At 34.7% G+C, this 23024-nt stretch overlaps 1 protein-coding gene across 2 annotated transcripts in view; it reads right to left on the bottom strand.

Annotated features, from left to right (window-relative positions):
* LOC117167570 (kazrin) overlaps positions 1-23024 on the bottom strand; it is a 182226-nt gene that overhangs the window by 69510 nt on the left and 89692 nt on the right. For both annotated transcript variants that reach the window (XM_033352604.1, XM_033352605.1), the window contains exons 5-6: positions 20456-20838; positions 5868-6071 (exon numbers count right to left, since the gene is read on the bottom strand). In XM_033352604.1, coding sequence (XP_033208495.1) covers positions 5868-6071; positions 20456-20838 — 587 coding nt within the window. The remainder of the gene's footprint in view (positions 1-5867; positions 6072-20455; positions 20839-23024) is intronic.

The raw sequence follows: 23024 nt of genomic DNA, 5'->3' as shown, positions 1-23024 counted from the left end.
AAAATACATGAATTTTTAATAAGATAGGAGCAATTTTAAACCAGAAAATATTGATTTTTATTAAAAATATCAATTTAAATCAAAAATGAAATATTTACCTTGCCAGTTAAAAAAAATTAATTCTTATTAAAAAAAAAACGAATTTTCAACAAAATAGTTACATTTTTAACAAAAGAGTTCAGCCTAAAAATGACTTTTTATCCGCAGAAGATTAATTTTCTAAAAATAGAATAGTTACATTTTCGACCAAAGAGGTGAATCTAAAACCAAAAGAATAATTTTTATACAAAGTAGTTCAAATTTTAACCAAGCTTCTGAATTCCTAACGAAACAAGATGACTTTTTAACAAAATAGTTGCATTTTTTACAGAATAATAAAATTTTCAACTGAATACTAGAATTTTTAATCAAATGAGTTGCCTTCCGAACCACAAATGTAATAGTAGACTTTCTACCAAAAAGTATTTAAGCGAAAAAAACGAGGAAAAGAGGTTTCTTAAAAACAGAGAAAAAAAGAACAATTCTTTAAAAGTTAATAATGAGGAAAGATACTACATGTTATGCATAAAAATACACAAGGAAAAATCGACAAGACTCAGAAAACGAAATTACAACAATTAAAAGAATGACACAGAACAAGTATATTGACACTATAGTTAAGAAACTTTATTTTCAATTATATTTATATTGGATAAAATATCAATATTACAGAGAAAAGTAACAGCGTTTTACATTAAAGAATTCAAGTGTTTTAAAAACTGGAATTAATGAAAAAAAATAAAGGGCCTCTCATTTTTCTCATTCTCATTATGGCCATTTTGGATAAAAATTCATAAAGTTAGAGCATTTAAAAGAATTCTGGGACCATTTTTTTATACTTAAAATTTTTATTTACGACTATTAATAGTATTCAGAAAGCCAAACAATTTATCCTCATGACTTTTTTTATACAAAAAAAATTCTCAGAGTTATACCATTTTCAAAATTTTTAATATTAATCGAAAATACAAATTTTAAGCCAAACAAAGTACGATATCAAAACAAGTAAAGTAAAGGAAAACATTTCTGTTTAAAAGCCTTACAAGATTATCATAGAAACTTTTTGGATTTTCTTGTGAAATCGAAAATTCTAATTTTTATTGCACAAAAAAGCACGAGATATAAAAATCCCATTTTGTGGTCAAACTATGGAGGACACGAAAGAAGATGAATCAGCAACAATTTGGATCTCAAAAAAGATCTAGAAATTTGTTAACAATCACTTCTTGATACCACGCGTAACTTTTGTTTTATTTACGAAAAATAACATTGAAAATCTAAAAAAAAAAAAACTTTGTGAAGAAATGATACAAGTTACGAAAAAAAATGATAAAACAAAAATTGTTTACCCACAAAAGAGCTACCAATTTGTGTTAATTTCTTACATTCTTATTGTTTATGATGGAGAAAGTATTAGAATTGCCCGAAATTTGACACCACAACATACAAATTTTGAACCAAATGACGCAAAATACGACAAAAAGTCTCAAAGAGAAAGTACAAGTTTTGAAAAATCCTACAAAATTTCTTTAAACCACTTTTCGATAGGACTCGTAATTTTGTTTTATCGCAAGTAATATATATATAGAAAATCGAAAATTTCAATATTTCGCGAAAAGACGCGAGTTACATAAAAAATCTAATAGAAGGCTTGTAGGATATTTTGCTTTATCTATAAAAAAAAAATATGAAAACCAAAATCCTATTATTATCATAACAACGTGATATAGAGAAAAATGTTTAAAAAAAGAATTGTATTTTTTAAATTTATTTTAAGTTGATTCAGAAAATATAAATTTACAACTCTCTGTCAAAAAATGAGTGCGCAGCGCGAGTGTCACGATAATATTGTGTACCTCAAAGCCTACAGATCTTTGAGAAATTTAATCTTTAACTATATTCTTAGTTGAGTCGAAAATTCAGAATATGAACACGCATATAAATACTGCGATCTAAAGAGATCTTTTTGATAAAGTTTCATTCAAGCATTCTAAATGCAATGAATAATGATCTGAGCGCGAATCGCGGGAATCAACAGACACGCGCCCTAGAGCGCTCAAAGTTGCGAGCCACGGGCACAGCGCATGATGAGAATGTGCCCGCGACAACAAATAATTCATTTACGGATTATTTTATTACAAACTAACAATTAAGAGATAAATGTTTTTGAAACTTTGCAATAATTTGTAACCGTTTAGCTTAAATTGAGAAATGTAAGGCAAAATATTTATATATTCTGATCAACCACTCGAGTAAAATTCAAAAATACATTTTTTCAATTTTAAAGTTATGGGGTTCTCAATTTTAAAAATCGGGACATAATTGACAACATAGTAAGATACATAAATTTCTGTAAAATATTATTTGAAAAAATTTAAAAAAATTTTATCATACAATTTTATCGTTTAATTATAATTTATTTAATTCATAATTAATCACACAAACATACAAATTTACTAATTATTGTTTACTTAAATTAATAATCGTGAGGGAGGCGGCATTCGTATAAAATTTAACTCTACATCTAAAAACTCTTAAAGTCTCCAAATGTATAGTTTCATGTAATCGAATTTCCACTGCTTTTTTTTCAAAACAACAAAATAATATTATTCGTAAAAAGTAAACTTTAATTGTAAAATGTCTCATTTTTTCATAAAAGATGTAGCAGCTAAAAATATTTATTACGATAAATTTATATTTTAATTCAACTTAAAAGTACATCTTATGCACCTACATATTTTCATGATGCAAAATTTATTCAAATAATTGATTCATTAATTGAAAATAATAACTCAAAATTCTCAATATAAAATTTCTATTTAATATTTTTAAGTATTTACCGAGTTAGTATCGGCTATTGGATCAAGGGAGAATTGAGACATGGAATATTTTAATTTTGATTGGTGCCGTTGTACCGGAACTAGTTGAATTTTAAAAATTTTTTATTTGTTTGAGTTGCCACGATTTTCAGATCATAATTTTATTTTAAAAAGGATTTATTACAGAATAGAAACAACAGTCATCTCACGAACATTATAAATTATTGGGGAGGTTTCAAAAGCATTAATAAAACTGTTCGAACTTTTCGTGCCCCATGAAAATATCAAAGTTTCGGTACAACAGCGAACTTTGGAAGGGGAAACGTGTCTCGACTCTTCCTAGACTCTAGAGCAGTGGTCGGCACGCTCTTGCTCTGGGCAGGGTAGCCTGCCCTGGCTGCCCTGTGACCTACTCTCAGGGCAGTACCTGCGAGCTTGGCCAGACCACCCCTTTCCTCAAGGGTCCTTTGTTAGAAATTCCAAAGACATTTAATTTGTCTATAAAGGTTGAAAATTTGAGAGGTATTTAGTATTAAATTGACTGTAAAGCTGATGGTTCTTGATATTAAACTCCTTCAAATTTTTAACTTTTCTAGGCAAGTAATATATCATTGGAATGGGAAAAATTCGTAGATGCTGATAATGCTATTTTCAAATCGCTAATTAAAAAATTAAAAGTTTTAAAATTTCCTTACTTCGACATGCCTGTGGATAAAAGACCCTTGCTGGAGTAAGCTCATTCACACTAAGCTACATGAATAGACCGAAAAGTAGTAGAAAAAATTAAGTCGGGTGGAGCCTGACCATACCTGAAAATGAAGCAAAAAGTTTGCCGACCACTGCTCTAGAGCAGTGGTCGGCACGCTCTTGCCCTGGGCAGGGTAGCCTGCCCTGGCTGCCCTGTGACCTACTCTCAGGGTAGTAACTGCGAGCTTGGCCAGACCACCCCTTTACTCAGGGGTCCTTTGTTGGAAAATGGGACAAAAATGTGAGATTAAAAAATTCGTAATTTTGCGATCAGTGACTTAAAAGTAATATATTTGGAATCTACGTATAGTTTCGATTCCAAAGACATGTAATTTGTTTATAAAGGTTGACAGTTTGAGAAGTATTTAGTATTAAATTGACTGTCAATATGATGTTTCTTGATCATAAACTCCTTCAAATTTTTAACTTTGTAGGCAAGTAATATATCATTGGAATCGGAAAAATTCGCAGATGCTGATAATGCTATTTTCAAATCGCTAATTGAAAAATTTAAAGTTTTAAAATTTCCTTACTTTGACATTCCTGTGGACAAAAGACCCTTGCTGGAGTAAGCTAACTCGCACTAAGCCCTAAGGTACATGAATAGACCGAAAAGTAGTAGAAAAAATTAAGTCGGGTGGAGCCTGACCATACCTGAAAATTATGCAAAAAGTTTGCCGACCACTGCTCTAGAGGACCTATATAGAGGATCTGTAAGCTGAATCAGTGATATTTATATCCTAGTTTCATTAGCGCCAAATTAGAAGTTCCAGCATTCCTTATCCATCTATATAATAAATTTGATTTAAAGTTTTATTTATTTTATTAGTAATAACACTTATAATAAATTATTTTACAAATCCATGCTTAAAACATTTGTCCAACATCGTGGGTTCGTTTCGAGCAATACGTGTTTGCTAGATCAAGGTAGGACTTTGATTAATTTTGTCACATAGCACAGCGGTCAGAATAGTAGGAAAAATCTGCATCAAATACTGGAAGGATTAGGCCCTGTCTTACGTACGTGGGCTTTGATAGGGCACGATAGATGGCCTGCTCCCATATTTGTGCGAGATATGTCGAAACGGCCAATTAAACACTCGATTGCAAGTTCTCTAAATTTTGTTCTAAGTGCACCATTTCATTGATAAAATATGGAGAGAATTTTCCTCAGGTTTTCGTATGATAAAATTTAAATACATAGTAGTGACCTCAAAGTTTTCTTGTCAGAAATTTTAGCAAACCAAAAGTTTATTAAAAAATATGAGCTTAAAAACAGTCCGCGCGGTGGTTCCTATTGAAATACAAAGTCAACGAGGTGGTGATTGAAGAAATAAAAAATTTGGGTGCTACCAACTGCTACTTTCGCTTTAAACTCGTTTACAAGCGAGGTGTACGCGCATGTTGATTAGGCGCAATGGGAGGCTGAACTCTTTTTATTTTTCACAATTTTTACCTTTTTTGAAAATTTTGTTTTTGACAAGTTTGACCTCAAATTCGAATTCCTTTACCCCATAAACCCCTTTACGACTACTTTTGACGAACGCAACGTCATTTTTTTCCTTCAAATTTGGTCCCCAATTTGTGGCGACCATTTCATTTTTGACAATTTTGACCTCAAATTCAAATTCCTTGACTCTAAAACCCGCCTGCCGACTACTTTTCACGAACGTAACGTCCGTTTTTCTAAATTTGCTCCGCCATTTTATGGCGGCCATTTCTTTGACAATTTTGACCTAAAATTCGAATTCCTTGACTCCGAAGACATAAAGGTGCTCAGTTCCAATAAAGTTTGCACACTATTTGATTTTTGGCCAATTTTCGGTTGTTTTCGACTATTGTGCAGAGGTAATTTAAATATCTAAATATTATATATCTAATAACTATATATCCTATATGTCCTACAACTATATATCTATAAAAATATATATCTAATATTATATATCTAAATATTATATCTAATATAAAAATCATTGAATGAAGGTTACAGTTGGCTATTTCAAAGCTACAATTACTTTATTTCAATATATTTTAGTTTTACTGATTTGATTTTTTATTCTTTTATTGTTTGTGCTAAAAATTTTTTCTTGTATTTTATTTCACTTTTAACTAATTACTAATTCCTCAAGAATGATCAATCTTTGAATAATTTATGGGCCTGGGGTTTATGAACTTAGAGTATTGTGGAATGTTGAGTCTTCAATCCTGAGATAGAATAGGATAGAACTAGCAGAAAGTAGAATTGATATGAAGCACACGAACCTCTTTAATAGTAGCATGTGCGTGGCATAGAGCAGCTTCCTTATCGGCTAAAGTAGCTGCTAAACTGAGACTCCGATCCGCCTCGTCCCTGGCAGCTCTCAGGAGACTCCAACGTTCCCGTTCTCTTTCACGTTCTCTCTCTTCTGATGGAAGCCCTGCACCTTGCTGGAGACGTCCCAAGGTCGCCTCGTTTTCACGCATCCGCTGTAATCAACGGTCAACCAGACCCATATCCGGGCAGTAATTCTACCCCCAAACAAAACCACCACCGCCACCAAATACTACTACTATTACTACTACTACCACTCTTCATGGCCTACATTCATCCACAACATTTACTATTTTTTTACATTGCATAAATATTATACGCACATCCACACATGTATATATATTTTGTTTCCCTCCTTAATAATTTATCAAGAAGTTTTTATTCACTCAATTTTATGTCATTTTCCTCTTTTCACTTTACTTTATTTCAGCTTCAGAGCAGAAGTAGTTTGATTCCTTGAACCCCATTTTTGGAGCTTCGCGGAATATATCTTTCCGAAAAGCGATTTAATTTAGATAAAGCAATTTCTAAAAAAAATTGTCTGTGAAGTAAAGCATCGAAAAGCGGTCTTTCTCTACAGCGAATTTTATGTAGGATTTTGTTTAAAATCTTCATCTTGTTTTAAATGACGTTAAAATATTTCAAAAACTTGATTAGTCAAGTTAGTGATTGGAGTCTAATATCTGTTAGGACAGACCAGAATTATTCAAATAAGAATTTACAAAAAATTGTATGAATCTGTATTAGGGTGGTTGTTAGTTATACATGGTGGACATTTTAAAAGAATTTCTTTGTTCTGAACCTTCACTTTTGTTTCAAGTATATGTGTTTCAAAGTGAATATCATTTTTCCCTAACTTTAATAACTAACCTTCCCAAAAAAGTATATATACAACTGAAATTTTATTATTGAAGCGAAAGATCATAGTGCACGGTATAGAATTTTTGCACCAGGAATGAATTCATAAGAATCAGCACATCACGTTCTAGCTAGGTAGTCGGCTGGAAGTCAAGGAATTTTTGAAATTCAAAGAAATTGGTGGAATTCAAGGAATTAATGCCATTCATGCAATTCACAGAAGGCACGGAATTCACAGAATTCACAGCATTTACGGAATTCACGAAATTCAACAAATTTATGAAATTCTTGGAATGCAAGGAATTCAAAGGATTCAAGAAATTCATTGATTTTCTCTAATTCCGCGAATGCGATGAATTTATTTAATTCAATGAATACTCTGTTTGTAAAAAAAATTTGTTTAAACAATTATCTTTTACCTCTATAATACATCTATCGAAGAAATAAGTAATATCGTGATATTTGATAGGTGGCGTTAGATAGTCATGAACAAAATGGGAATTCTTCAAAAGAGAGAAAAAAATTATATAAAATAAAAATCACAAAACTCCACTTGCGAGATGAAGGGTTGCTGAATTAAGGGAAAAAAGTTCACTTAAAAAACAAACTATTTCAGGTTCGCGCACGCGTGTGTGTGTAATCACAACATGTCTATATAATCTTGTGATGCGCCCCCCCCCCCACCCAGAACACTGTTCTGGATCTGACAAAGATACTAACAAGCAGAATTATTTGTAACATATAATCGCGCTTAATTCGTAGATAAAAAAACTGCCTTTTTGCCAAGTTAAATCATGGTCTTTGGAGTATGAGATTAACTTATTTGGCTCAAATTTTCAGGGTACAGTATTTTGGGCATTTAAAAAAAATATTGGGTGAGAGCAATGAAACTCTGAACGTAAAAAATAAGAACCACCCTAATGCATGTGTATTGCTAGGGAGCCTAACAATTTTTACGGAAGTAGATTGGTCTGATCTCCCTGTAGTTCAGTGGTCAAGCATTATAGTTGAGAGGCGTTTCTTTTTGCACAAGTAACTTTATTTGTGGATATAATTAAAACTTGTACTGAATATTCCACACGAAATACCGAAAGTCTAGTAAAAATTCCCACTCTTTATTTCAGCAAAGAACTATTTGAAATATTTTGTCTGGAAATTAAACCAACTTATAGGCAACGCTCACTTTTTTTTATTAGAGATTAGCTAAATCAATATTGATATTTTTATATTTTTAATCAAGATCAGTTACTTAATTAATTGAAAATATGTAAGGCACAAGAGTTCAAACTTGATAATTATTTAAATTGTTTGAAGAAGCACAAACGTTTTACACTCTTTTCTTAACATTTCTTCATTCGGCGTTCTTCAGATGCATACAGTTCATTTTACATATACTGCTGATACTTCAGTCTTGGTTTCCAAGAAGTCTAATTAACTTTCTATCTTACTAGTTAGGTGCATACGAGTATGTCAAGAGCGTTTAACAGGTTCTCGGTGAGAATTTTCAAGTCTAAGTTTCAAAAGAGATTATTTTTCGGTGAAAGTTCATTTAGTTACGCAGATTATTGCTTCTATTGTCTGTTTCTTGAAGGTCATCTACCGATTTATAGAAAAAAAGATAATTTTTAAAATTATATAACATTTTCAAATATATTTTAATATTCTTGAGCCATTAAAATAAAAATAAAAATTTTTTATACAAATTTAGCAGTAAAAAATACGAGAATAGAGTTCTAAAAAAGTACATTTCACAAATAATTGGCATTTTTAGCTTTAAGGGCATGCGACACAGCTAAATACCTATATTATGGACCACAGTTTTTCAGTTCACTGCATGTTTTTTTAACCTAAGAACTTTTTTTGTAAATAAAATATCGAGCTGAAACTTTGGGAAATGTATTAGAGTACAATAAAGTACGTTTAGGTACTGCATTTTGGTAGGAACTTCACTGAAAATTATTTCATCTTTTTTCGGAACCTAAACATTTTTTGAACGTTCGAACTTTTTTTATACATAAAATATCGGTCTCAAACTTTGAGAAATGCAAGAGCCGAAAGAAAACTACGTTTAAGTACAAAGCTTAATAATAAAAGATGTAAAGAATATATTTCAACCATCAATTCCAACGGTATCAGTCGGTAACGTTGTACAAGAAAATACGAACCCTCTAGAGCCTCGTCTAGTGGTCGCCAGGTTTCGTATTTCCGTGTACAACGTTATCAGCTGATGCCGTTGGAATTGATTGTTGAAATATATTTTTTTACATCTTTTATTATTAAGCTTTGTACTTAAACGTATTTTTCTTTCGACTCTTGCAATTCTCAAAGTTTGAGACCGATATTTTATGTATAAAAAAAGTTCGAATGTTCAAAAAATGTTGAGGTTCAGAAAAAAGATGAAATAATTTTCAGTGAAGTTCCTACCAGAATGCAGTACCTAAACGTACTTTATTGTACTCTAATATATTTCCCAAAGTTTCAGCTCGATATTTGATTTACAAAAAAAATTCTTAGATTCAAAAAAACATTCAGTGAACTGAAAAACTGTGGTCGGTAATATAAGTATTTAGCTGTGTCACATGCCCTTAAGGGTAGTTTTCACGGACACATGTGGCTGTGTAAGCGTGTTAACCCTATATGTCTAATAAATAGAATTCATTCATGGATAATTCTCTACAAACATCTATGCTTTACCATCACATTTTCCCCAACCCGAAAAAATTATTCCAAAAACTCGAAAAAGTGATTTTTTTCCATGCATTTAGAATGGTATAATTTAAGTCAAAACCGGCACCTGTTAAAATGAAAAAATAAATAATTAAAAATTAGGGAATTTCTTTTTTCGGATTTGGAATGGAATGGAGAGCGGGATAGTTGACCTCTAAAAAAAAATTGTTTTTGAGCCAATATAATATTGGATCAAAATTAATGGTAGTATTGGTTAAATACTTGGAAAACCTTGGTGTTCCTACGCCTGTGCCAAGAATCAGCTTTCTAACATCGGCCAAGATTTAATTTTTATTATTAATTATAAATTATTGAGTATTTGCTATTTTCTACTGGGATATTGTACAGCATGTAGCACAAAGGGTTGAACACTGAGGCACACAGTGACACATCGAATCTCCAACGAGATGAACTGGATTTATAATACGACGCAAGGCAAGAGTGAAAGGAAGAAAGAAGATAAAGTGGCGGGGAATGGAAAGCGCGCTTTATCGGAGGACAAATCCCGTGAAACGCATGTCCATACTCAATAAAAAATCAGCCCGTTTCGCGGGCACACTCTTAAAGCGCGCTGCGCGCGCGGCTCGCTTCGCTCGCTAGTTTGGGCGCGCCTAGGGCGCGCGACTGTTGGTTCTCGTCTTTTGCGCTTGATAATATATTTATCTCGCGCTCCGCGCTCGGTCTTCGCATTACCCTCCACATTTGTGCACAGACAACAATGCAAAATTGTCTACATTCTATGTTAAAAACTATTATATCAAATGCCTTACAATTTTTTTTGTGTGTTCCTTGGTCTGGTACAGCTTATTCTGATATTGCAAAATAATGTTCACATTTTATGTTTCCTGATCCTAATAGGACCCTGCTGTGGTTGTTTAATCATTTTCCCTTTTCTTAAGAGAAGCTGAATCCTCCTTTTTTTAATTTCTCATTAAGAAGGTTCTCAAAGTACTTACGGCCTTGACGATTACATTCTCCTTGCAATAAAATTTTTTTAACTTTGGGATAATCAAAAAATTCGGCTAGAATAGTTTTGAAATATATTTGGTATCTAGTGAAAATTTTCAATGAAATTTTTAGATCTATAAAAAATAATAAATTTTTCTATTTTTTGAAAATTTTGAAAATTTTCAAAAGTATATAACTTTTTTAATTGTCATCAAAATTGAAAATTTCATTTAGATAATTTGCAAGTCTTTTACCCACCTATAAGAAACGTTGACAACATTTTTTATAATATTAAGAAAAAAAAATTAGAAAATTTTGAAAATGCTATAATTTTTTTAATTTTCGGCTAATTGAAAAAATCGGCTAGAATAGTTTTGAAATATATTTGGTATCTAGTGAAAATTTTGAATGAGATTTTTGTATCTATGAAAAAATAATTTTTTGTATTTTTTGAAAATCTTCCAATTTTTGAAAAGTATATAACATTTCTAATTTTCATAAAAATAAAAAAATTTACTTATATAATTTGCAAGTCTTTCTCTTATCTATAAGAAACTTTAACAAAAATTTTTAAAATTTCAAAATAAATCAAAATTTTGAAAATGCTCCTAATTGTTTAATTTTGGTTAGAAATATCTGATTAACGTACTTAGCCTTCATTTTGGGTACCTTCAAAAGTGTGTAAAATGCGGACTCGATTGGACAAATCCTTCAAAATTTAGCGTGGCTACAACATTCAGGTAACTATACATACAGACAAACAGACATACAGACATACAGACAGACAGACGGACAGACTGACAGAAACCGATAAAATTGTATGATTTTCGGATTCTGTGAGGGCCGAAACGTAAAGATCCGTTAAAAACCAGAGATCGAAAATTTGCACGATTACATTACATTTTCAGGAATGAGAATTTAAAAATGCAGTACCGTAAATCTGTTGCTGCCGAGGGGCTATTCACTCTGAAGGCGAACGTTTCGAACGCTAGAATTTTTCGCGCAGTTTTAACGAAATTACGTGAAACTATAAAAAGCATGAACTCGTAACGTTGAAGTCGTTGTAGCAATGACGAAGTCAGTAAACGTATACTTGAAGACGTAGGAATAAGGAAAGAGTCGTCATACACCGTAGTGAGTCAGTGTCGAGTCAGTACGAAGTCAGAACGAAATCATCGAGATCCAGTGGTATCAAAATAATCGAAAAGGACGTCACGCTGAAATGTACAATACGTGCAGAGCAAATTCAAAAACTAGAGTCAAACGAAGTCACGAAAGTACGATTAAAGTTGCATGACATTGTTAAAATAACTTTACATTGACTTCAGCGAACTTATTGTAATGCGTGCGAGGTAAAGAACTCAGCTGTAACCACGGTTTCATAATTTGCATTTCTGTTTGGCTAATTAAAACAGTAACCCGAGGAACCGCAATATCCTGAAATCAGTCTAAAGTTCCTAGAAACTTTCTTCTTGCTGGGTAACCAAAACTTAGCAAGACAAACTTTATTCAAAACAGGAAATAATACATTTTTTTTGTACAATAGTCGACATTTTTAAGACAACATAATTAAATTTTCTAAAATTTGAGATACTTAATAGATGTTCAAAGAAATGTCATATATATATATATACTATTCATTTCGGTTTTGATTCCTCTAGAATCAAACCGAATGGCCTATGATAAAGCCAACGAACACGTCCTCGGGTTGTGGATAGAGGGTCCCAGTACCAAGGGTTTCTGCTGAATATAGTTACAAAAATAAATAGGCAGTTGCGGACAATTGTCCAGGGGTGGTTCCGAAGGAATTAACCCCCAAGCGGTTGTGTGAAAACCGTGCCGTAAGCTGAATGGCACCTGGGTGAGGTGTCTAGAACGGTGACCCTGGGATACCGCGCGACCTCTCAGCGTAGGCAGCCTTATCCTTGCCTGCGGGGCTTTACAAGGATGGACGAACCCCTTTCCCTAGCTTCTCGTGGGAACAACAATGACAATACCAGCCATAGTTTTAGTAAGTGCGGTGCAAAACGACAGAACGCACAGGGGTCCCGACAATGGGTCGGCCAACAATGCCAACCACTCTAGAGCTGAGGAAGCCAATCAAAATGGATTCAATGCGATTCAGTGTGTGATTGACTACATCACATCTGTTAGGATTTTTACCGCCAAGGTTCGAAAGTTCGCGCGCGAACTCCGGACCCGTTATCACACACTTAACAAGTCAAAGCTGCTGACCAAACCAGAGGAGGTCGAAGTATTTTGGAGAAAAGTCTACGAAGTGCAGCATAGACTGGACGAGGACTCAGAAAATATAAATAACTTCAAGGAGCTGTGCGATTCCTCATAACACCTGATCAAGAATGCCTACCCATCACTAACTAGGAGGTGAAAAAAGTATTAAGAGGGATGAACAACTATTCCGCACCGGGACCAGATTGTATCAAAACCTTCTGGTGAAAGAAGTTCTCTTCAACCCATCAGCATTTGGCCCGTATTTTCACCTCATATTTAAAGTCGGAAGAGCCGATTCCGAAGTGGTTGGTGGAAGGGCGCACAATACTCCTGCCGAAAATAGGCAACTTAGCTGACCCGAAGAAATACAGGCCAATCACTTGTCTGAAAACAGTGTATAAGATATTCAAAGCTATCCTAAATGATAGGATTGTACGGGCAATTGAACCTGTGTGGCAAGAAATGTATGAACAACCGCTTTGGAAAACCAGATTTACTATCTCATCTGGAAAAAATCGTGTGAAAACTAACAAGGTCACTTTTCAGAGAGGTGTCTTTCAGGGCGACACCATGAGCTCACTGCTGTTTTGCCTCATATTATTGCCACTATCTCTACCACTTCGCCATTCCGACGGCCATTTTATATGGACGATCTTAAGATCTATGCTAAAAACAAAGAGCAACTACATCTAGCTCTAGGGATTGTCGAACGATATACTAAGGAGATAGGAATGGAATTTAGGTAAGACAAATGCGACAAGTTTTATTTGAAGCGAGGAAAACTTAATGACATCCTTGAAGACCCTGAGCTCATCGATAAAAGCGCTATACGACACATTTGCGCTGGAGAGACTTATACATATCTGGGCGTGCCACAAAGTCGCATTCAGGATGTGACATCTATAAATAATACTCTCCGAAGCAGATACAAACGTCTCATCCGGCAGATTTGGTCTTCCGAACTGTCGGCGAGAAACAAAGTACCTGCAATGAAGATGCTTGCTGTCCCGGTAGTACTGTATTCATTTGGAGTGGTACCATGGACGAAGAACGAGCTTAGATCCCTTGATATCGAGATTATTCTAGGTACACAACACAGAGTCGCAAATGGAAGATACCCTCTTCTTAAAATGGTCAGGAAGCACGAAGAAGTGGACAAAGGAGCGTTTCTGTATAAAGCTGCGGAGGACGCTGCTGAAACACTCGGACTTAACTTCAGCATCAGGCGTGAGCAAAATACATCAAATCTTATCTATCTCGAGTACTTACTCCTGAAAGCCCGGATTAAGAAAGCACAAGAGAAAAACTTCCGTGAACAGCTCCTCGATAAGAAGATGTACGGCATCTTCCACAGAAATGTGGAGGATCAATCAATGTCATGTGAGCTAACATTTGCTTTCCTTAAATCACCCGGATTGAAGTCTGGCACGGAGGGTTTCATTTTGGCATGTCAAGACGGAGTCGTTTCCACCTTAACATGCCGTCGCCACATTTTGAGGCAAGACATTCCCGATGATAGTTGCAGGGCGTGCCATGCACACCCCGAGCATTTGGTACACATACTATCTAGTTGTCCAACTCATGGGGGAACAACTTACATCCCGAGGCACAATGCGGCACTAAGAGTGCTTTATTACTATCTCTGTCACTCTTACGGCATCAACCTTAATATCGCTTCTCTAAATGCTCCTAGGGAAATCGAGTCAATTGTCGAGAATGAGAAGTGCCGCATATACAGGAACTTTATATTCTCGACAATTGTCTCTGTTGCACACTTGAGGCCTTACATGATTCTTCTTGACTTCGAGAAGCGAACCATGTTCGTCCTTATCGTCCTTGTCATCGGCGGTCTTGGAGGTGCCAAGCTTTCACTCGTCAATAGCCTGAAAAGCATCCCTGCGTGTCAACAATATGCTAAAACACTTGCGGGAAAAATGCAGAAGGCGGTCGTCCTAGGGTCCCTCCGTGTCCTCAGGGTGCACGAGAGTTTTGCCGGATCGTCGCATTGATTCCGTTACAGACCGTAACCACCTATCTCACGGTCGTGAGACGTGGTTGTGGCTGAAATTTTACCGCGATTTCACTGGGCTCGGGTGCAGTTTTTCAGATAAACACATTAAATTTCAACGAGGAATTCAATGGTGACCTTGATTTTAACTTTGAGGTTGACCTTCATGGCTTTTTGAAGGTCAACTTTGTTTTTTCAAAAGGAAACCCCCTTTTTACACCTGAAATCGATAGAGCGGAAAATTCTACGTTTAGGTACGTACATAAGTCATAAGTCAATTGTAACGTTCAAGGTCAGTTAGAGGTTATTTGAAATTAACAAAGTTTTGCAAGAGGTTAGTGCAATTCCTGAAGTAAATTTCAACGAGAAATTCATTGGTAAGCTCGGCATTGATCTTGGTGATGATCTTCATGGTTTTTTCAAGGTTGTTTCCGAGCAGTTTACGTTTACTTTTAGCAATACCCAGGAACAATGACATGAGTATCCAAACTGAGTACCCAAATATGCTCGAACCTCCCTATCGTAATGAGCCGCTGCTCCGTCCTGCTAGAACCAAATATTTTGAAAATTATCGCCTGTAATCTCCCTTATTCTTGGTACAGTTTGGTTTCTGAGAAGCTCTTCATTTGCAAGGGCATTGAGATTACCATTGATGAAGAAAAGGCCTATCAATGTATCATTCAAGATACCGGCCCAAACATTAATCTTTTGTGAATATTGTATGTGACTCTCCAACATCCAATCTATCAATTCTGTCCATCATAATTTCACAAAATTCAACCCAATGATCAGGATCGTCTTCACTGAGCTCTTGTACCAGATGAACTTTGTAAGGATGGGAATTAATGCTTTTTAAAATATTTCGCACTGTCTCAGGAGCAACGTCCCGCTCACCAATATGCCCGATGTGAACTAAGGTGTGGGTTTTCAACAAATGCTTGGGCTATGTCCATCTGCATCTCCTCAGATTCTGCAGATTTTGGCCGACCAGTTCTCTGAAGGTCCTTGATAGATCCATGGTTCATAAAGCGCCTTACAGTTCTTTCAATTGTTGATTTTGAGACAGGATTGAACCCTTCTCCACTACGAAAGATAGTAAGTATGTACTCGTAATACGTAGATTTAGTTTCGATTCGTATTATTCGTAAGGAAAAACGGTATAGGACTGTATAACTCTTCAGGGAGGAACAGAACTCTTACCAGAACACCTGGAACTTTTAATGAAAAATTTTCTTATGATTTACAATATTCAAAACGCTGTAACCAAGATCAATACAGAGCTCACCAATGAATTTCTTGTTGAAATTTATTTCAGAAATTACACTGACCTCTTGAAAAACTTTGTTAATTTCAAATAACCTCTAACTGACCTTGACCATTACAATTGTCCTATAACTTGGGTACATACCTGAACGTAGAATTTTCCGCTCTATCGATTGCATATGTAAAAAAGGAGGTTTCCATTTAAAAAAAAACAAAGTTGACCGTCAAAAAGCCATGAAGGTCAACTTCACGCTCAAAATAAAGGTCACCATTGAATTCCCCGTTGAAATTTACTTCAAGAATGACCTTCACTTTTTTGAAAAATATTTTACCTGAGGAAATATCCAACCGTCCCGGGACTTTCTAGACACCCTGTATATATATTTTTTTTCATTCAAATGCTTGCAAAACTAAACGTGAAAGCAATGAATAGAAGTCGGAATTGAAATTCAGCTGGAAAAATTACAGCGGAATTGACGCGTTCTATTTCATGGAGACACATAGGTGATATCTTGTTAACCAGTGTTATTCTGACAAACGAAATACATAATTATAAAATGAACCTTAAATAATACGAGTATTATTTGATTCGCGTAAATTCTGCAGTTACTTAATTTGACTAATTTCTAAAATAGCTCGCAGTGTTAGCGTATTAAATCACATAATAAATTTCCTATTGTGGAAAGACGGTTCATTCAAGAGAAAAAATTACCTAACCAAATCCTGTAAAGGAAGTGTAGCTCGCTGCAGAAAGGGGTACGATGTCCTTTTGTTAAAACCCACCTGAACACGAATCGGGCTTCAAAAACTCCCCACCACGTCACGTGTTTGAGTAAATAGGGGTTGAAACCCCTAAAAACGGCGTTTTTAGCCATTTTTGAAACATTGTAGAGCTAAACCATGATGTGCTACAAAATTTACTAATATCGAAAATTAAAGACTGAAACAAGCCCTTTCAGATTAGCCGTATGCAAAATTAATCGCATCCGACCTTAGAGAGAGAGGGGGGGTGTTTTTGTCTAGGGGTGGAGGAATAAAATGAAAACAGAACGGATTTAAACATACTTACACCCAAGCCTATGTATAATAAAATATGCAGTACTTTTAAATGTTTTAAGGGTCGCTGATTACTGTATATTCGAAATCAGCGACCCTTAAAACCTCTGAGTAACAAGTATCAAGTGAATACGAACAAAAAGTGGTTTGCCATATTTGTTCCGCCATTTTGAGTTTTTAAACCCCAACTGCACATTCGTAATCAGCGACCCTTAATACCTTTAAAAACATTGCGCATTTTATTATGCCTTGACGTGGGTGTAAGTATGTTAAAATCCTTTCTGTCATATCGGTTGGCTCATGCCACGCTATCTTTTCGGACGTTTTGGGCATGAGACGTGTGTCACCGAAATTTGTTCCAAAACTGCTTAATTTTGATCAAAAGATCCATCGCATGACCATTGCTCAGGAGATGTTGAATGAAGTCAATAATGATATTCACCGGATTTGGCCCCCAGTGACTTTTTTCAATTCCCAAAACTGAAGAGACCCATGAAAGGACATCGATTTTCAACAATTGAGGAGATAAAAATTGCATCGCTGAAAGAACTCAAGGCTATACCACAAAATGATTATCAGAAGTGCTTCGATGATTGGAAAAAGAATTGGCACAAGTGTATTATATCTGAGGGGGATTACTTTGAAGGGGACAACATAAATATTGAGGAATGAATATTTTTTGAGAAAACCATAAAGTCACCTTATTTTTTGAACACACCTCGTACATTTTTTAAAATTCCCTTTTTTAGGTTAACCATTTTTGCAGTAAGAAATTTTTTGTTATCAAAAATAACAAATGTATGACCCCCGATATACTTTAAACGTTGATAAACATATAATGATACCTTTAATCAATTTCTTCTGTGCGAATTACAAAAAATTTGACTAAAATATAATTTACTGAAAAGTAAGTGATATTTTTAGAAATCGTCTATCTTTTGTACCTAGAAAATATACGTTAAATGGATTTTTTTTTCAAACATGTAGACAATCGCCAGTACAAACGAAGAAATCGCCATGATTAACAAAGTTAATGCTTCAGTCAACTAAATGAAATCTTTTAAAATGTGCAAAATTGTTTACTTACAAAAAACATTTATGAAAAAAGTAGTGTACATTATCTGCAGTAATCCTTGAACAAATTTTGTTGATGTTAGATTTTGAGAACGAAACTGAGAAAGCATTTGTCCGCATGTTACGAAACATTTTCACCTATTTTGTACCGGATTTCATTTAATAAATGGTTCAGATATATTCATGACTATTGTAGATTTTATTCGCTCGGGCCAACATCAACCATCCTAAAGTTTCTCGTTTTACAGGATTTTTCCTAATAATATTTTTTATTAGGAAATTTTTTCTAATAAACAATTTTGCAGCGCCGCAGCTTGTGACCGCTGTTCGCTCGGCGGCACTTCTTCTGGCTAATTTATCATGATTATGATTATTTGTTGTCTATAGAACCACTCTCTGCATTTTAATGGATTGAGTCTGTCATTACAGTATGTTAATGCCTGCATAACAGTCACTACAGGAATTTAATACTAGAAGGAAGTAAATTTAGGTAAATTTTTCAAAAATAATCTATTTTAACTGGAAAAATTGTTCATATGTGCATTAATATATAGCCTTAAATGTATTTAAAAGCTGTTTTAAGCTTATTTCTTTCTTACAATTGCTAACTGTTTGATTTTTTAATTTTTGACAGATACATTTTTTGGTATTTTCTTTATCTTTCATTATGTTTCCTTGACAGTTGGCTTTTTTTCTTGCCTTTGATTCTTTCGAAGATTTCTACTCTTTTTTTTCAAAAAAATTCACTCTGTTGCAACTAAAAAGTTCTTTAACTGCAATTGCCGATCTTGTTAAGGAATAAACGCAGGATACTGCAAGGTGCCTGGTATCGTTGCTAGACTGCCAAATTTTGGTTTTAGTATTTCTGAAGTTGCAGCTTGAATTTCTTTGCGATTGAAACAAGCTAGCTGTGAAGACGACTGCAAAGTTAGTTTTAAAGAAACGCTTTAGTCCGAAGAAGTTCCGCCGAGTGAGCATCCCAGCGGTGACAAGCGCCATCGATGTATTGCATTACTCTTTATTGGATTTCTCGAAAACAAAAAAAAACGGCATTTTGTGCTTCAAGGTTTCGAAAGAAAACATCTTGATCTTTATTTTAAGACCAAGAAAATGGGTCGAAATTAAAAAAATCTAAAATATTTTTGATTTGCAAAAAAGGGGTTAAATTTTTAATTAAAAAGAAATGGTTATAACAATTCAATAGATCATAACAAAATCTATCAAAAGCATTTAGGACAACATTTTCTTAAATCCATACGAAAGGAGTTTAGTAAATTTGAAAAAGGGGCTACCAGTACAAAATCCGAAAATTTCCCCTCCCTCACTTCGGTCTATTTTTATCTAATGGAAAAATTTTTTTCCTGTAAAGTACTACATCGTAAGTTTACACTTTGCCCGAGTTCAATTTGGATCAGAGAAAGTCATCTTTCAGGGTGGGTGCAATATCAGTAGACAAATAAAGCATCAAAAAAAAAATCTTTGAGTTTTGAAAGATTTTGACAATTTAAGGTTAACTTCAATAGCTGTTGATTCCCAAGATTTTTTTTGTGGCTGAACAAAAATACATATCGCTTTGTTTTCATTGTAGAACTATATGTTTAAAGGCTACGTTATTCTGACACCGAAACCTGGACTTTGCTGTATAATTTCAAATGGAATCGATCGTGAGTTAAACGTGTAATAGAAAGATTTCGTTATAGGATAGAAATAAATGGTGGTTTCTGGTTACTGACATTGCATGATCCTCAGAAAATGAACGGCTTGAGCTCGAGCAAACTTTTCAGATAAAAAATATTAGAAAATAGGCCGAGACAAAAGGAATGAAAGTCCTCATTCAAATCACTAGAAAATGGTTTTGCTTGGTTTAATGATCCCAGGTCAATATCTTCTCAAAAAGTGTGGTTCGTGAAAATGAAATAATCAGCGTCGACGTTCATTCTCTGGCAATTGAAACACCTTTGAGAAAAGCTCAAACCAACTTTATTTATATACATCCATCCATTCTATATAAAGCACTGGCGATCAGACTTTGATCGCATTGAGTGAGAAGAAGTCAAATGAAAACAAATCTTTCGACCGATGTAGAATTTGATTAAAGATTTAAATTCAATTTTCATTTAAAGGAAAGATAGTATAAGAACATGATTTTAATATTTTATAAATTTAATAATAATGCGTTTTAGGATCAAAAGCTTAGATCTTCAAAAGATGAAAACATTTACATAAGAAAAACTTCTCTTTAACCCGAAGTTTCTTTGACTTCTTAAATAATTCGAAGCAGACTTGAGTTTAAATTAAGGAGTTGGATCAAATATTGATTGATCTGATCGGAAACTATTATACAATTCTGGTTGCAATACAAGAAAAACTCACCTGTTCATAGTTTCTAATGAAGTCACGAAGTTCTCGTTCCTTATCTTCGAGAGTTCCGTAGAGAGCTTTCATTTGATTGAGTAGGTCGAACTTCTCGGCTTTGAGCCTTTTGCGATCAGCTTTGAGAACCTGCAGGGCTTCCCTGGCATGCTGGAGCTCCATTTCCAGGGCAACGAAGCGTGCTTCTTCTTCCAGGGCAGCATCATCGCCACCAACCTCACCTCGAGACGCTCCACTCAACAACAATCGCCTCAATCGTGCGACTTCCGCTACCAATCTTTCATTTTCAAGGCGTAACCTTCGTGCACTCGCTAATTCTACGGGACCAGTACTTCCGTGGATGTTCGATAGACGTGACGCCACTACGGGATCACCAACTAGACCTGGAACCAAGTTGAAATGAAAATCAGGAGGTGATAGACATACAAGTATCATCTGGCAAAATGGATTCGAGCTTTGAATCGAGCTTTCCATTACATTCATACATACAAATAAGTGGAATGCTGAAGTTCATAGTCTAAAAAGAGAATGGGGATCTACAGATAACTTAAATTTATAATAAATTATCTATAAAAGTCCAAAATATTCTATGACATATTTGAATACTCTACAAAAGTCAGAATATTTCAGAATATTTGATCGAAATCATAGGAGGCCATCACTATAACACGTGGACAATTTTTCACCACTGTTTGACCCCCCCCCCCCCTTGTAGACAACCGTGGAATTTTGACAAACAACCTCCCCCCCTGTAATTTGTCCACGTAGATATATTTTATGAAAATATAGATATTATGAGTCTTCAAAATGTCCGCGAGCTCGCGGCAATTCCATGGACGTTATTTTAGTACTCACTCAAATTTCAGATTCTTTTGTTTTCATAGTCAACAGTTAGAAATTCATTGAATGGCTAACAGCTGTCGTTGCATTTTGCAACAATTTATCGTTTAACTGGTCGAAAATTGGAGTGAAAAAACGTCATTTCAGTACTCTTGAAACCCACGGGGGGATGGTTGTTTGAATGCTAAGAACTAACAATAAATTTGACTGGCAGGTTTCGATGGTGCCAAAGTTGACTGGCAGGCTGTCAAACATGTCAAAAATTCGAGTGAAAAAACGTCGTTTTAATACTCTTGAAACCCATTGGGGATCATTTTTTAGGTGCAAAGAACTAACAAAAATTATGACTAGTAGCTCCTGAGTGATGCCAAAGTTGATCGGCAGGCTGTCAAACATGTGAAAAATTCGAGTGAAAAAACGTCATTTTAGTAATCTAGAAACCCATTGGGAATGATTGTTTGAATGCTAAGTACTAACAAAAAATTTTACTGGCAGCTTCCGAGTGGTACCAAGGCTGTCCAAAAATGTAAAAAATTCGAGTGAAAAAACGTCGTTTTAGTACTCTTGAAACCCATTGATGATAATTTTTTAGGTGCAAAAAACTATCAAGAAGTTTGACTGGCAGCTCGTGAGTGGTGCCAAAGTGGACTAGCGGGCTGTCAAACATGTCAAAAATTCGAGTGAAGAATCGTCATTTTAGTACTCTTGAAACCCATTGAGGATAATTGTTTAGGTAAAAAAAAACTATCAAGAAGTTTGACTGGAAACTACTTGGTGGTGCCAAAGTTGACTTGCAGGCTGTCAAACATGCCAAAAATTCAAGTGAAGAAACGTAATTTTCTTACTCTTGAAACCCATTGTTGCGAGCTGTGAATTTAAGTAAGAAATGAGATTTTCGGAATTTCTTTTTCAATAAACATATTAGTTTTAGAGAAGTGTTCTATAGATGAAAATTTTAGTTAATGAAAAGAACAAAACTTTCATTCGGTTGCCGATTAAAATGTCAGTCAACTTTAGCCAGTCAACTTTAGCCAGTCAACTTTAGCCAGTCAACTTTAGCACTCCTCAGGAGCTACCAGTCAAATTCTTTGTTAGTTCTTTGCACCAAAACAATCATCCACAAATGGTTTAAAGAATACTAAAATAACGTTTTTTTACTTGAATTTTCGACATGCTAGACAGTGTGCCAGAAAAATTGGGCACCACTGAGGAACAGCCAATTAATTATTATCTTACTTTTTAGTACTTAAAGAATCATCCCTAATACGTTTCAGGAATACTAAAATGACTGTTCTCATTTTCATCCTGTCATTTTTTATATGCTTGACAGTCTGTCTGTCAACTTTAGCATCGCCGAGAAGCTGAAAGTCAATTTTTCTGTTAGTTTTCAGCATTCAAACAATCATTCCCAATGGGTTTCAAGAGTACTAAAATGACGTTTCTTCACTCGAATTTTTGGCATGTTTGATAGTCTGCCAGTCAACTTTGGCACCACTCAGGAGCTGACAGTCAAACTTCTTGTTAGTTGTTTGCAACTAAACAATCATCCCCTATGGCTTTCAAGAGTACTAAAATGAAGGTTCTAATTGACATCCTGTCATTTTTTTATGTGTTTGACAGCCGGCCAGTCAGGTTTGGCACCACTCAGAAGCTGCAAGTCAAAATTTTTGTTAGTTCTTTGCCCCTAAAAAATCATCCTCAATGGGTTTCAAGAGTATTAAAATGACAT

This window comes from Belonocnema kinseyi, chromosome 2, assembly GCF_010883055.1.
Source record: "Belonocnema kinseyi isolate 2016_QV_RU_SX_M_011 chromosome 2, B_treatae_v1, whole genome shotgun sequence".
NCBI lineage: Eukaryota > Metazoa > Arthropoda > Insecta > Hymenoptera > Cynipidae > Belonocnema > Belonocnema kinseyi.
The sequence above is the reverse complement of the archived record's forward strand: the minus strand, read 5'-3'. Positions and strand labels throughout refer to the sequence as shown.